The following is a 15742-nucleotide window of genomic DNA, read 5'->3' on the forward strand; positions in this document are numbered from 1 at the left end:
TTTTATTCAAGCCTAAAAATCTAGCGAGTGTTATTGCTAGTGTGTTAAAGTTACAGGAAAACGTAGCGTGAACTAATAGTAAAGAGAAGCAAAATTGACTGCCCATCATGCTCTTGCAGTTATTACAGGTAATAAAAAAGTGGTAACGATCTCAAAGTACAATTTAAACGTACGCAAAACAACTCCTATCACCCATACACATATATCCATGGTATATTATGCATTTACATGTGCAGAATTAAACCTTATAGACTGACATATAGCAGAACATGAATGAAGCCTTGCATTTTAGTCTTTTTCATACCTTATGGATAGATGACTACCTGCCCCAGTTGCCGTTAATATTCTTGGTTGCTGATGGTGATTTGAAGATTTAAGTTTTACTTTCAGTAAAACTACAAATAAGGATATCACTCAAGCTGGGCGTGGTGGTGCCCGCCTTTAATCCCAGAACTTGGGAGGCAGAGGCCAGCCTGGTCTACAAAGTGAGTTTCAGGACAGCCAGGGCTATACAGGGAAACCCTGTCTAGAAAAACCAAAAAAAAAAAAAAGATATCATTCATTCTGTCTATATGGTTTAGAAATAATATGTATGCCTTCAGATTGAAGCTTATGTGTGCAAATGTCTGTGTCATTTTAGAAGTTGATTTTCTCTCTTGTATGTAGTTACTTAAGGAATTTAAAGATGAAGACTGGAATATGGGCAATATAGTATATACTCTCACCAATCGACGCTACCTTGAAAAATGTGTGGCTTATGCAGAGAGTCATGATCAGGTAAATGAATATGGATAAAGCCATTATTCTTCTATGTCAATAGTTATCTTATTCTTTGTATTTTGTTGCATCTCTAACTACAAGCAGTTATAGTTAGGTACAGATATTGGAACATATTTGTGTATGCATGTATATACATGAATCCAGATTGGGAAAACATCTGAAACTCACTTTTTAGGTCTATAAATTATACTCCTGAGTTGCAGTACAGTTGGCCACATTGAAGTTGCAAGTATAAATGAGATTTTGTTCATAAGAAGAGTAGTGGTTTTAATCTACAGTGATAGGTTTCTGCACATACTTTTTCTTCTTTTACACTTTTCCTTCAGAAACAGAAGTCTCCTCCCACTCATTGATCACCCTGATGGTACTTGTCCCTCTTTAGTCTGTCCTCGGTTGCAGCGTGCACTATTTCCAAAGAGCAAGCATCAACATGTCAACCTAGTTCTATTGGCTGAGGTTTGCCACTCAAAGGCACTCACACAGCACCCATTCCCTCCCTTTCCCAGCACTAGGCATTCTATTCAAGACCATAGAACTTCTGCCTTTTGGAGAGGGCTGCTTCTTTCAGTCTTACCTTTTGCCTTGCACTTACCTCACCTCAGTGGCTCCCACTCAAGTTTCTCGTTCTCTGTGCAGCCACATTTCAGCATGGAAAACTTAGTTCCCTTGAGCTCAATATTCCCGTCAAGCATTAGGCCAAGCAGAGAGTATGTTCCCATTCGTTTTGTGCATACATTTGAATATTCTCACTGTCCCTACAACTTTCAATAAGTATAGGAAGTCAGGATGGGAGGCACCATTTAGCAATTTATAGCTATTGTAGTGTCTTCTATGTATGTGTGGCAAGGTTTCTCTATGTAGATCTAGCTGTCTTGGAGCTTACTGTGTGCACCAAGCTGGCCTGAAACTCACAGTGCTCTGTCTTTCTCTGCCCCCCAAGTACTGGAATTCAAGGTGTTCATTCACTGTGCCTGGATCCTTTTTATCATTTTATCAAAAATATAGAAATTCCATTCTTTTGGTTATAAATGAAGGCAATAAATATCCTGAAATTTTTGGGAATATCTATTATTAAGAAAGTTGGGGCAATAAATGTATTTGTTATCGTAGTGAAGGAGGCATGCTTTATAAATATTAGCTCTTCAGTTTTCTGCTCTTGTTAAGAATGTACACAGAGACCATTGGCAAAATCCCTGCCTCACACTCTACCTCTTTCTGTGGCCTGTGAGTACAGTAAACTTGAACACTGTTGCCCTTGCTGAATTTCACGTTTTATCCCCACTGTCACATATTTAAGTACTTGCAATAAGGTATTATTCGCGTAAACATATTTATTATTTTAAAGCTTAAATAGAAATTTGTTGAAGTGCAGAGTAAGCCCAGACTAAATTCACAACTTCCAAATTGGCCATCTTTCATCTTTCAACTTTCTTTAGGATCTTAAGTAATAAGGTCTGTGATTTATGTAACAGGTTAAATATATGTGTATAAGAACACAGACTAGGAGAGAGCCACAGCTTGAAGAGTGGAGGGTGAGAGGGGGGAGGGGGAGCTGCTCACTAACCATATAAAAGTGTAAACTAAAACAGATGCATACATTATAACTATTTTAGTGCAGACATGTAGAAGTCTCAGCACATTGTAAATTACCAACATGTAGCATGAATGGTACATGTTTGAATAAATAAACTAAAAGACATATGGCTAGAATAAAAAATGAAAATGAAAGTTATTTCTCCAATGGATTACTGTGAGCATACACTTCTGTATTTGTCAGGCACTGGCAGAGCCTCTCAGGAGACAGCTTTATCAGGCTCTTGTCAGCAAGCTCTTGTTGGCATCTGCAATAGTATCTGGGTTTGGTGGTTGTTTATGGGATGGATCCCCAGGTGGGGCAGTCTCTGAATGGCCATTTCTTCAGTCTCTGCTCTGAAGCAAAGGGTCCCCAATGAAGGAGCTAGAGAAAGTACCCAAGGAGCTGAAGGGGTTTGCAGCCCCACAGGAGGAACAACAGTATGAACTAACCAGTACTCCCAGAGCTCCCTGGGACTAAACCACCAATCAAAGAAAACACATGGTAGGATTCATGGCTCTAGCTACAAATGTAGCAGAGGATGGCCTAGTAAGTCATCAGTGGAAGGAAAGGACCTTGGTCCTGTGAAGGCTCTGTGCCCCATTGTAGGGGAATGCTAGGGCCAGGAAGTGGGAGTGAGTGGTTTGGGGAGCAGGGGTAAGGGGAGAGGGGGTTGGGGATTTTTGGAGGGGAAACTAGGAAAGGTGCTAACATTTGAACTGTAAATAAAGAAAATATCTATTTTTTTTTTAAAAAGAAGAAAGAAAGTTATTTTTTAGCTTTTTAACCTATCTGGGAAGAGATATGGATTTTCCGAGAATTATTCTATTCTTTTAAGGAGAACAAAATGTCAGGCATGACAAACGTGAACCAGATGTGTCATGACAAAAGCAAATGAGCTCTGGTTAAATGACTTCATAAAAAGTCACTTAAACACATGCACTTATACAATGGATAAATACAAATACATATAATTTATGGTAAAAGGCTTTAGATGATTTCTACATAAATTCTTAACTATACAGTTGTGTAAGAAAATCTAAGTAATCTAAAATAACCATACATATTAAGGTACGTATGGGTATGTATAAGATTCCTTAGATTCAGGATCTAAGATTGTCCCAGTGGGATGGATTTTCATAGGGTCACGTGATTTGAAAATGATCTTCCCCTGTGAAAAGCTGCAGTCATCAAAACACTTTGACAGAATCAGGGATTACACAAGCAAGCAGCTACACATAAGAACACGAGGAGAAAAGACACATTGCTCAGGAATCTGTGCTGTACACCTTGTGTTCATCTTTCAGAAAAACCATTCTAGTTAAAATAGCTTGTGGTCTAGTAGGCTTAGGCATTTAAGTATTTCCAACATGAAACTTGTAATAATATACTTAGTCTGAGACCCCATAGCTCACATTTCACTACTACTGCCCTGTTAACGATGAGTGGGTTCATGAGTTAACTGTCTTTAGTCTTGAGTCGTGCTTGTTCTCAAAAGTCCTTTTGTCCTGTTACCCACTGCATTAACGAGTCACTCATTATCCTGTGTATCCCTGTACTTAAGGTACTCCTAAGTTATGGCCACTTAGTCTTACTACCTATGTCCCACATTGACCTCAATGAGTTGGTTTGCAGGCATTGGTTGGTGATAAGACACTGGCATTTTGGTTGATGGATGCTGAGATGTACACAAACATGAGCGTTCTGGCTCCTTTCACTCCAGTAATTGATCGAGGAATACAGCTTCACAAGATGATTCGACTCATCACTCACGGGCTTGGTGGTGAAGGCTATCTCAATTTCATGGGTAAGTGTGTCTTATATATAAATGTTCACTAATGTCAATGATGAAGACTATTTTGAATCGACTATTTAAAATTTTATTAATTTTTTTTTTGTCAATCAGAATGCTACATTGTTTTTAAATCCTAAAATTATTATCTTGAATTTCTTCATTCAGGTTTTATTGTAGCACTTTTATTATATTAAGCATACTTAAGTTGTAGTTGTCAAACATCAATGTGTTAAGCAAGTGGTTTGAATTTTCTCTGAGGTAGTTTCTCACAAGTTCTTTGTCACAAAGAGTGAAAGTCATGGCTGAGGGACATTTTGAAGAGCAAAATACTTACTGTTGAAAGCAACAAGATGTTAGAAGGTCATTACCTGGAGAATGTTAAATAATAAAACAAGAAAACTAATATGCTTCATTATGGTTTGCTCTACCGCAAACATCCTAATGTTTGGAGTTTGGATTTTAGGCATCTCAGTTGGAGAGCAATTGCTAAAACTACAAAACATGTCTAGGAGCCTGATCTATTTTTCCACACAAAATAAGTGTCTATGTGTTAGAGTTATTCCGTCTTTCTGTGAATTTTGCATGAAACCTCAGGACTTTGAGTATCCTCTCTTATTTGCAAGCTGTACGTTGGAAGGCGGGCTCCAGACAATTTCAAAGGCAAATCACTTCCTTGTTCTTAGTGTTTCTCAGAATAGAGCACTTTCTGCAGACATGGACTCTATGGGATACCAATGGGATACTCTACCTAGAGTATTAATCATAATATTTACAGAACATTTGTTTTAACACATTGTGTTCAACCTAAGACAGACAAGTGTTTAGTCTTCTGGGAAACTCTGTACATGAAGTTGAGAATTTTAACAAAATAAACAACTGTAATTGCTTCTAATATTTGCCTTTCTAAAAGGTTGATTATTTGACCACATGTGTGATTGGAAATGTAACTTTGAAATTATTCTTTTATATAGGGCCAAGAGCTCTTCTCTAATTTTAATTAAGTCTAACTTTTTTCTTGAAAACAGGTGGCTTCTATTTTTAATGAATCATTTTAAAGCCTCTATCTAGTACCTTACCTAAGTGTGGAATTCCTCTGCTTTTAAATCATAATCATTAATAGTTTTAAATTTTGTGATTAAAATTGTTTATTAAATATAATATTTTCTTACTAGCTATCATAATTTTAAATATCTTATTTTTTTTATTTTGTCATCCTGTCCCTGTACCCCTTAAAAGCCTTCAGTATCTCTGTGTCCTCTAGGGGAACTGTTAGCCATGAATGACAGAGCAGACACCCCATTGTCACCCCGGGTCTCCTGCCTGAGACCACACTTTGAGAACACACTGCTCTGCTCTGCCAACCACACATTGTTTCAGATTTTTGAATGCCACAGCATTCCCATCTGAACCCTGAGACGTTCATTCTTTCTCTGTTTGGGATCACTGCACTGTAAGACACTCTTTCCTTCATGTCTCCTCTGCTTAGTAACGGTGTTTATTAAGTGTCCCACTATGTCATGTGTTCTAGTGTTCTTAACTCACTGGCATGTGACTTAACATAAGTACCTTTTGAACTCTCTCGGTTATGTGGCATCTTGGATAAACTTAGTACTCAGCAAGTGTCCAGATTCCCCACACTGCACTTTCCTCTCTGTAAACTAGGACAAGTGCATCAGATCACAGAGTTCTCACCCTTGTCCTCAGACAGCACTCCGGATGGTATTCAGTCACACTTTGTTTGTTCAGCATTAGTTCTTATTCTGAAAACTTGTTCTCACAAGCACAGGAATTTCTGAAACACTTAAGAAATTAACATTTAGTTGGAACACTTATAGAAAAATCTGTTAGATTTGGAAGTAATACAATTGTTTATCCATATTTTAGTCATTTACAGTTCTATCTTATAGATTTTGTTTTTATTTCTCCACTGGTAAAGCTAGAAAGCAGTAATTTTTATTTAAACGATTCCATGGTTTTTTTTATGGTTTTTGGGTTTAGTAAATTGTTTTTTGTTCACTGGTTTTCTTTTGATTTGATTTGATTTTGTTTTAGCAAAACAAAGTACATACCATTGGCAGGTTAGGGATGTAGGAGGGGCCTGGGAGGAGTTGAGGCAGAGGAACGAGTATTTATTCTTAGGAAAATATTCAAGCCAGTGAACACAAAATGTAAAATGATTCCACAACCTTTGAACATGTGGATATGTGCTCCACTTTCCTACCATTCAGCTCTGTCTGCAGAATCCTAGAAAATACCACATTGGCTGACTTGCTTTTCATTTCGTTCTGGATACAATGTTTCTAGATTAGGGTTTCAAAGAAATATTGTGTCATCAATTACAAAAGAATTGCCATTAACTGTTAATAAAATGAAGTATGTCACTTTTTCTGTCTCCTTCTTTTCTTTTTCTGCCAAATCTTAGTTCACAAGCAATCTGGGCACAGAGGTTAGTTAGGTGAATACTAAATTGGACTTCATCCCAATGGCAGCTGCTGTTATCCCAGCTCTGTGCACTAAAGGGACATGTTTAATGTTGTATAACTAGGAAGTGGCCACAGCTGGGCCCTTCTTCATTCTCATGGTATTCAACTTGAGAATATTACAAGGTAATTATACTTAGCTCAATTTGTAGATTAACCATAAGTGTGTGGCAAATGACTGAATAGCAGCACAGAGGGTAAAAAAGATCTGTTTGAATTAAATCTTCTAGGTGTTTGTAAGTATGAATGGGAACCAGAAATCTTAATTCTCTGCAGTCAGTTCTTCATGGTAATGTGCCTGTCTCACAGGGCTTGTCTGGGGTGGAGTGGGGTGAAAATATTTAATGCATATCTTTTCACACATGCAAGCATATTCAACTTAGCTATTATTAGTTATTCTAGTAAGTGTATGGGTCCTAAATAATATTTTAATTCTATATAGGGGTAGTTTTTAAAGAATCTTTTTCAAAGACCCATTGATTAGTATAAGTAGCTTTAAGGTTTTCAATCCATTTATATTTTAATATATCAGATTGTAACTGAGAACAGGGACTCATGCCAGTTCACAGTCTCAGATAAATTTGGAAATAGACTTAGAAGGAATCTGAAGGACAATTTGGAGGTTAGAGACCAGTGGAAGGGAACAGAAGAACTGGAGATCTTAGCCACAGGAGGAGAGAGGGATAGGTCAGAGAAAGAGGAGAGAGTGGGACTTCTGAAATAGAGGTCAGGAATACAGGCAGACTCAACCAGTCCATGTGTAGTTCCGTGGAGGTAAGTGGATGCTGAGAGAACAAGGATGCTTGGGATTTCAAGCAAAAGAGCTTAGTATTTTTGCCAATATCTGGAAAAGAAAAATCTTATACTTTTTTTTTTTTTTTTTTGAGTTCACGCTTCGCCAGGAGGTTCTGTAGGACGTTGAATCCTGGGAGTGGATCGTGGGGGTACATCTTCATATCTTGCAAAAGAGAGTTTTCAACCAGTCTTTTAGCATGTATTCAGGTATATCATGTTTCTTGAAGTCACTATAATAGACAACTTTCCTGAGCAATATCTGCCTGTCAAGGTGACTGAGAAGCTCATTTGGGGTAGAATATCTTTGTGATCATGTAATCTATGAGGCAGGTAAGAATGCCTCCCATCTAGCCAGAGAGGGAATGCAGGCCATATACCTGTAGGTAATAAAAACTATCATACAACTGACTAGATTTAAAAAAATATCAATAATGGAGAGAGCTGGAAAGATGGCCTAGCATAAAGAGCAGTGCCTGGGACATTTTACAGAGGACTTGTTCCCGTGCTCAGAAACCAAGTCGCAATTCGAAACTCCCTGTAACTGTGGGCGTGTTCTCTTCTAATCTTCTTATGCTACTATGAACATGTGCTATACATATATGTACCCTCCCCCACATACATGCACATAAAATGCAAATCAATCAATCAAGAAATACATCTAAAATTAAATGAATAAATCTATATAATCACCACCTATTACCAAAAGGAGATAATTTTCCTTAAAGGGCTTCAACCAACCCCTCTATTTCCTCCTCTTATGTGCTATCTTAATTCTTAAGGAGGGACAGTGAAGATAGCTTTTCTTCTTTAACCTTAGTTTGTTATCACAGGTAGGAGGTTCAGCCCAGAGTTGATCATGAAGGAGATATTTATTTTCAATGGTCTCCAAGCCTGCTATTTTCTGACAATCTACATAAAAAGAAATGGTAATCATTATTTGTTAGGAAGCCATTCAGCTTTTCCCAGTTTGTATTGTATAATATATTTAAACATTTCTGTAGTCAGAAATATCAAGTGTAAATATTACCTTTCTCATATACAATGGGTAATGAATATATCAACTAAGACAACCTTAGATCTATGTATAAGGAAATCAGCGTTTACCTTTTTTATTTAAATTTACTGACAGATTGTGCTGATGTGTTAGCATGTCTTAAGTATCTTTTCGGTGATATCTATGTGTCTATAGGATACCATCATATACAACACCAAAACAAATTTAATATATTTTTGTGGTGTATTTATACACGCTATTTATGTGATCTCTCTCTCTCTCTCTCTCTCTCTCTCTCTCTCTCTCTCTCTCTCTCTCTCTCACACACACACACACACACACACACACACACACACACACNTCTCTCTCTCTCTCTCTCTCTCTCTCTCTCTCTCTCTCTCTCTCTCTCTCACACACACACACACACACACACACACACACACACACACACGCACATTCATAAACTCAATGTACAGGCATAAGAGGACAAATTGGCTCTTTGCCTCTTTGCAGGTTCATCTTCAAAGTATCTTCATATGTGGCTATGCACTACAGGCGCTGCAAGGTAACCAGAGGATGCTGCATCCAGCAGGCGGCAGAAATCAAGCTTAGTTAGGAGACTTTGGTTTTTGAGCTTCTTCTATCAAAACCATTTGGACTAGGAGGATTCAGGAAAGCCATGCTAAAATCAGAGTGATACGATGCCTGATGCAGTTGAGGGCTCTTTTGAAATTAGAGTTCATATGTAACATTAAATGTAAAGTAAAGAAATGGGAAACAGCCGGGCAGTGGTGGCACACGCCTTTAATACCAGCACTTGGGAGGCAGAGGCAGGTGGATTTCTGAGTTCAAGTCCAGCGTGGTCTACAGAGTGAGTTCCAGGACAGCCAGGGCTACACAGAGAAACCCTATCTCAAAAAACCAAAACCAAAACCAAAAAAAAAAAAAAAAAAAGAAATGGGGAAAAAAAAAGTTTAGACAAAAGGATTTTCCTGTTGTTGTTGTTGTTGCTGCTGCTGCTGCTGCTACTGCTTTAAGCCAAATTTAATAGTAAAGAAGAAAAAAAAGGTATGGGCTGGAGATCAGTCAGTAGTTTAAAATGCTTATTATACTAGAATGTAGAGCTTAGTTTTGACCTCCAGAATCCATAAAGAATCTGCAGAAGACAATGGAAGGAGCTAGAAATATTTAATCATTAATCAGAAAGTAATAATGAGAATGCAAAGTGTCTTAAGTATCAATTTTATGGTAAAAATGTTAGCATTGAGTCGGTAGCGATTTTTCATATAAAAACACTTTCTAGTTTAGAATGTGTTTGTAATACCAAATAGTTGTATTATCAAATATTTTCTTCACTTAAACAACCATATCTCATAGCTTTATGAAAGCCTTTTTGTTTTTTTTTGTTTGTTTGTTTTTTTCAACAACACTTAGGGGTTTTGTTTATTTTTGTCTTTCGGGTTTTGTTTGTTTGTTTGTTTTGATGGAAACTACATTTTTGTTTTTCAATGGGTTTGCCTTTAAAGGGTCTTGCCTTGATTGTCCCTGGTTTGACTTTATCCTTAGCTTCACCATCTGTAGACACGGAGATGCAGGGCGACAGGAGTCACCTCGAGACTGTCATGTTGGACTAGTTCTGAAACCTCAGATCTGAGGAAGCTCTGCTCTTGTCACAGAGCTGGCTCTCTCCCTGTTCATTTACTTCTTCCTTACAGGGTGTCTAGCCTTACGGAAGACTGATTGTTAAATGAGTACACCTTCATTTGATTTGAAATTTTAATGGGGCGTGTGATCGCTGGATCTACCTCAGAGCATAAATAATTCAAATGTTTCATAAAACAAAACCACCACCACCAGCAAGTACAAAACACATGATCTGGCAAAGTAAAATCAACAGAGCCAGCAGGATTTACCAATGTAATATGTCAAGGTGATCCGGGAAGCTCAAAATTTGTGCTGTCTACGTAAAACATGGATTTCCCAGGATATTGAATAACTCATGCGTAATTGGAACCCAACAAAATCTGGGATCAAGTGGGCTTATTGACTTGTTCCTTCTCAAATAATTAATTCATAAAAGTTACATTTGTTGAATCTTTGTTCAATCTCTGCCCTTTTTGATATAGAAAAGGAAAGCAAGAAATAAACCAACCTAAAATATGAACAAGGGGCCCATGTGCAAAGACTTCTGAAAAAAACAAACAAACAAACAAACAAACAAACAGCTAGTTGTCAACTCCCAAATTTCTGCTTTGTTTCCATGACTTTGATGATTTGCATATGGTTGGCCCAGGAATTGGCATTATTAGGAAGTTTAGCCTTCTTGGAGTAGGTGTGTCACTGTGGGTATAGGTCTTGATATCGTCCTACCTGCCTCGAAGTTAGTCCTCTACTAGCTGCCTTCTTCAGAACAAGAGTCGGAACTCTCAGATCCTCTAGACCCACATCTGTCAGGATGCTGCCATGCTCCCACCATGATGATAATGGACTGAATCTCTGAACCTATAAGCCATCCCCAATTAAATGTCATCCTTATAAGAATTGCCTTGGTCATGGTTTCTGTTCACAGCAGTAAAACACTACCTGAGACAGTGACTCTACCCTACAATTTACCCTGTCTTTCTTCTATTTTACATTGTATCAAATTATTGGATGGCTTTTCTGTTAAATAGCTTATTTACTGATTATATACTGTTTTGAATATAGAAATCTAATACCTACCTTTAAAAACATTCCTTTTCATAGAACATTCTGAAAAACAAGAATTGTGGATTTTGTTTTTTCTTCAAAATTTCCCATATATAGACAAGTTGACATATCCAGTTTTATGATTTTACGGGTTGTATTTATAGTATTTTTAGAAACCCCTGCTGACTGAAGTTTGAAGTTAAATCTAGTGTTGGTGCAGTTGGAAGTCTCCTATATTCAAGACTTAGGTGCTTTTGAAAACATTGTTCCCAACATCCTTTTTATGTCTAGTTGCTTTTTCTGCAGCAGCTGTAATAGAATACACTGGCACACAGCAGCTCAGAGTAGAAAGGGTTTATTTTGGCTTACAGCCTCAAAGGGACAGTCCTCAGGATGGCAAAGTCTTGACAACTGTCAAGGAAAGAATGGGGTTAGGAACCAGAACTTGGCTAATCACATTTTCATATGCATACATGAAGCAGAAAGGTTTTGCATGTGCACATATACATAAGAGAGAGAGAAGGGGGAGGGGGAGAAGGAAGGGGAGAGGGAGATGGAGGGAGAGGGGGAAGAGGGAGAGGTAGGGAGAGTGAGAGGGAGGGGGAAGAAGAAATGGAAGAGAAAATAGGGTGAGCTAGAAAACCCCAAAGTCAAAGGTTCACCCTCCTATAGGCTCTGTAACCTTCAAGGACAGCATGGTGACCACCTGAGGACCAACTGCTCACATACATCCACCCATGGGTAACAGTTTATAGTCAAACCACAACAGAAGAGTTCTAACTCTTGGGTCCCAATTTGGTGTGGAATGGTTATTCTTTGAACAGAAGTGAATGCTTGCCATGGGTGCTACGTTTGCTGGTCACAGCAGTATGTTGAAAAAGAAGAACAAATCTTCCACATGATAGTTTTTGTAGGATAAGTCTCAGTTACATATTTTAACATTTCTTTCCAGTTGAATGCTTTATTTCTGAATTTAATTAGAATTTATCACTGTAACTGAGTGCCTAGTAACATTTGGATTTTAGTGTTGAAAATTTACTTGTTTTGCCTAATAAAAAAATAAGTAATGAACAGAAATACCTATTGTTTTCTAGATGAGAAATGAGTTCTTGAAAGAGCTTTTTACGTGCTTTGGGTGCTGGGAGCTGTGGCCAGAAGTGACTTCTCCGTTTACACTCCAGCATCTTAAGTAGGCACAAAGTACATTTCTCTGGCTCTTTGGAATTATGGCTACTGAGGATAGATCCTGTCCATTCACTGGAAGTCCTCCATGGGAATGCAGGGGTATCTTCTCTGAAAACCAAGGAGCCGTACTGAGAGCATCTAGAATCTTTCAGAACCATGCTTGCACTCACTTTTTTCCTGTGCAATGCTAAGTAACCCTGAGTGGGAGTTAGTTGAGATCTGATACTTTCATTCATTACATGTCTATACAGTTATTTACTTTGGTCTTTTTTTTTTCCTTTTGAGATAGAGAGTTTGAAGTCGTCCTGGCTATGTTAGAACACCATATACAGACCTGACTGATGTCACAGAGATCTTACTGCTCATGCCTCCACAGTGCTGCATTTAAAAATGTGAGCCAGTATGTCCAACTAAAGTTTTGAGACACAACACTTGTCAGAAATCCTAGTATTAATTTCTTTTAGAAATAACAGGCTTAAATTGCAGATCACTAATACAAAACATGAAAGTGCAAGTGAATAATGCCACACACACACACACACACACACACACGCACACACACACACACACACATGCACACACACACATACAAAGTTGTTAATATGGAGACTTTAGTGATAACTCAGCAAGTAAAGGTGATTGCCACAAGCCCAATTACCTGTCTTATAACTCCAACAACCCACATAACAGAAGAAGAAAAAGTAATTTCTGTAAGTTCTTCTGATTGTCACAAGCCTGACCTCTACCACACAGGCCCACAAAAAACACAGAGACAGAGACAGAGACAGAGACAGAGACAGAGACAGAGAAAGACAGAGAGACAGAGAGACAGAGAGAGACAGAGAAATTTATAAGTTAAAAGTGCATCAAAAATTGTGAAAAGTAGACAAGGTTAAAATGATCAGAAGACAGTCTTTCAGGTTTTGTCCTGCTTTGTGAAATAAATGTAAAAGAGCTTTCTAATTTTCCACTCACCCGCTTCTGTCCAAGAGCTCCGAGACTCTTGGTTCTTCGGTCTCCCTGGAGCCACCATCACAATCACATGCCAGGACCTCATCTCCCATCAACAGCTGTCCTCTGACATGGATAAAGTCAGGAGATTCCATATCTGCACCTCATAGTGAAGGGCAAGATGGCTAACACAACTGAGAGAGGCATTGTTGGTGGAAACTCCTCCAGAGGGCCACTAACCATTGGCATGAATATGGTCATTCGCCATTACATGTAGGAAGCCAACCTCACAAAGAGGTATACAAGAAAGGTATCAAAGATGTCAAAGAATTTCTCAAATCACCTTGAAGAGCAGAGACCAAAAAGAAAAAATACTTTCAGTTCTGCAGCTGCCAAAATACATCCTTGCCAGTTTCATTGAATACCCTACTTTGTGAAAACTTAAAATCTAGTGGCAAGGTTCCTTTAGAGAATTACTGTGAGAATGAAGGGACTCCACATATGATTTTATTTAAGGATTCTTAGGAATAGAAAATATGAACATAGTTGGCAGTTACTTTGGATCTCTCAGCTACCACTGTAACTGGATATGCCATGTCACCCACAGAACAACAGGACTTGAGACAAATAGAAATTGTATTGGAAGCTCTTCTTGTAACAGTGATTCATTTGCAGTGGAGGCATCTTTTTTTTTTTTTTTTTTTTTAAATGCCATATACGTTTTCTAAAAGTCAAGTGCTGTAGACTCACTGGAGAGAGTGCCCTTTGTTTTAACATGTTTAAGTGTTCCCTTCTGTATTGTTCCTGGTGGTGGATCAGTACTACAAAGCAGAGATGGTTCAGGTAACTGCTGCAGAAAGAAGTGCCCGTGCGACGGAAATATAAGAAACAAGAATCAAAGTTTTATTCTGAGTTGCAGTAGTGGGTGTGAACAGACCATGTTAGTAACACAGGCATCATTTGAAACAGCAACTTCCACACTTCCTCACTTTTCATGGAAGCAGATTCCATGGAAAATTGCTGATGAGAAAGGGACCAGCTCAGTTGAAGCAAAAATGGAGAAGATCTCTTTTCAGATAGATAACAGGCCTAATTATGATGGATGGGTTGTACTCTGGGGTGGTTCATAGACATAAAAGAAATTAGTATAACTTTAAGCTGCTTTTTTATTTCTTAAGTTACTTATTTACATTTCAGATGTTATTCCCCCTTCCTGGCTTCCTCTCCACAAACCCCCTATCTAATCACTCCTCCTTACTGCTTCTGTGAGGGTGCTCTCCCACCCACCCACTCCTGCCTCACTGCCCTGGCATTTCCTTATGCGTGGTCATCACTGGGGCTTACAGCCATCACAGGACCAAGGGGCTCCCCTACCATTGATGCCACATACGCAGCTCTAGCCGTGAGTCCTTCTTTGTGTACTCTTTGGTTGGTGGTTTAGTCCTTCAGAGCTCTGAGGGGTTTAATAAATATATGATAAAAACATTTAGTTTAGAAGGTGACTAGAATTTTATTTATAAAGATGATACAGGACCTACAAGAGAAGTAGGCATTATGCTCAAACTTAAATTCTAATGAGACAACGATGGAGATCTAGTTTGGGTTTGGTGAGGATGACTTGAACGAGGCCAAAAAGAGCACAGGAAGTGCCTCAGAGGTTCTAGGAGGAGTTAAGAGCAGGGATGACATCAGAGGAGACAGAGGAACAAAGATAGAACTTCTGAGTCATGAGGAACCATGAATCAGTCAGCATAGCTACTGGCTTGGAAATATGACTAACAGTAATTAAGGTCTGGGCTTAGGTAGCCATGAACTGGCAGTACCCCTTACCATCAGGGAAAAAGTGTTGGGGAGTCAGATTATTGTGTAAGCAAGGGCTCTCAATTCTAGACACCCAGCCTTGAATCCCCATTCAAACGCAAATGGTAAATAGTTGAAGTCAGAGACTATGAAGGCCAAGAAGTGTAATCAGGTTGTAACTACCAACAGCTAGAACCATGACAGCCATGAGGCAAGATCAAACCCAAAATACCTGTCGCCCAAGAATAAATGATGGCATAGAGCAAGACCCAGAGGATCAGCAGTGCCTAAACACGAGGAAGTCATTGGGGGAAACAAGGAATTTTGGAGGAAGGAAGAAACAAATGCTTGAATTGTAGTGTCACGATCACCAGTGACCAGATTTCAAACGAGCCGTCACGCAAAACAGCTATTTTTGCCCAGATGAGCCAGGACATAAGAGATTCTGAGTAGTAAAAAGCAAAGAGGTACATAGAATGCACTTAAGAGAAAGTCAGATGCTTCAAAACACATTCTAGAAAATGGTAATATAAGACAATGTTGTCCACGGGGGATCAAGGTTTGTTTCCATATGGGAGAGAAAAAAATATTTTTTCCCCAAAAGACTCTTTCTTTCTTTCTTTCTTTCTTTCTTTCTTTCTTTCTTTCTTTCTTTCTTTCTTTCTTTCTTTCTTTCTTTCTTTCTTTCTCTCTTTCTCTCT

The 15742-nt window shown here is 38.5% G+C and overlaps 1 protein-coding gene across 1 annotated transcript in view; it reads left to right on the forward strand.

The window, feature by feature from the left end:
• Positions 1 to 15742, forward strand: part of Gbe1 (1,4-alpha-glucan branching enzyme 1) — a 231774-nt gene that overhangs the window by 167661 nt on the left and 48371 nt on the right. The window contains exons 11-12 of the mRNA XM_021209248.2: positions 667 to 777; positions 3989 to 4160. Coding sequence (XP_021064907.1) covers positions 667 to 777; positions 3989 to 4160 — 283 coding nt within the window. The remainder of the gene's footprint in view (positions 1 to 666; positions 778 to 3988; positions 4161 to 15742) is intronic.

Source organism: Mus pahari, chromosome 12 (assembly GCF_900095145.1).
Source record: "Mus pahari chromosome 12, PAHARI_EIJ_v1.1, whole genome shotgun sequence".
Taxonomy (NCBI): Eukaryota; Metazoa; Chordata; class Mammalia; order Rodentia; family Muridae; genus Mus; species Mus pahari.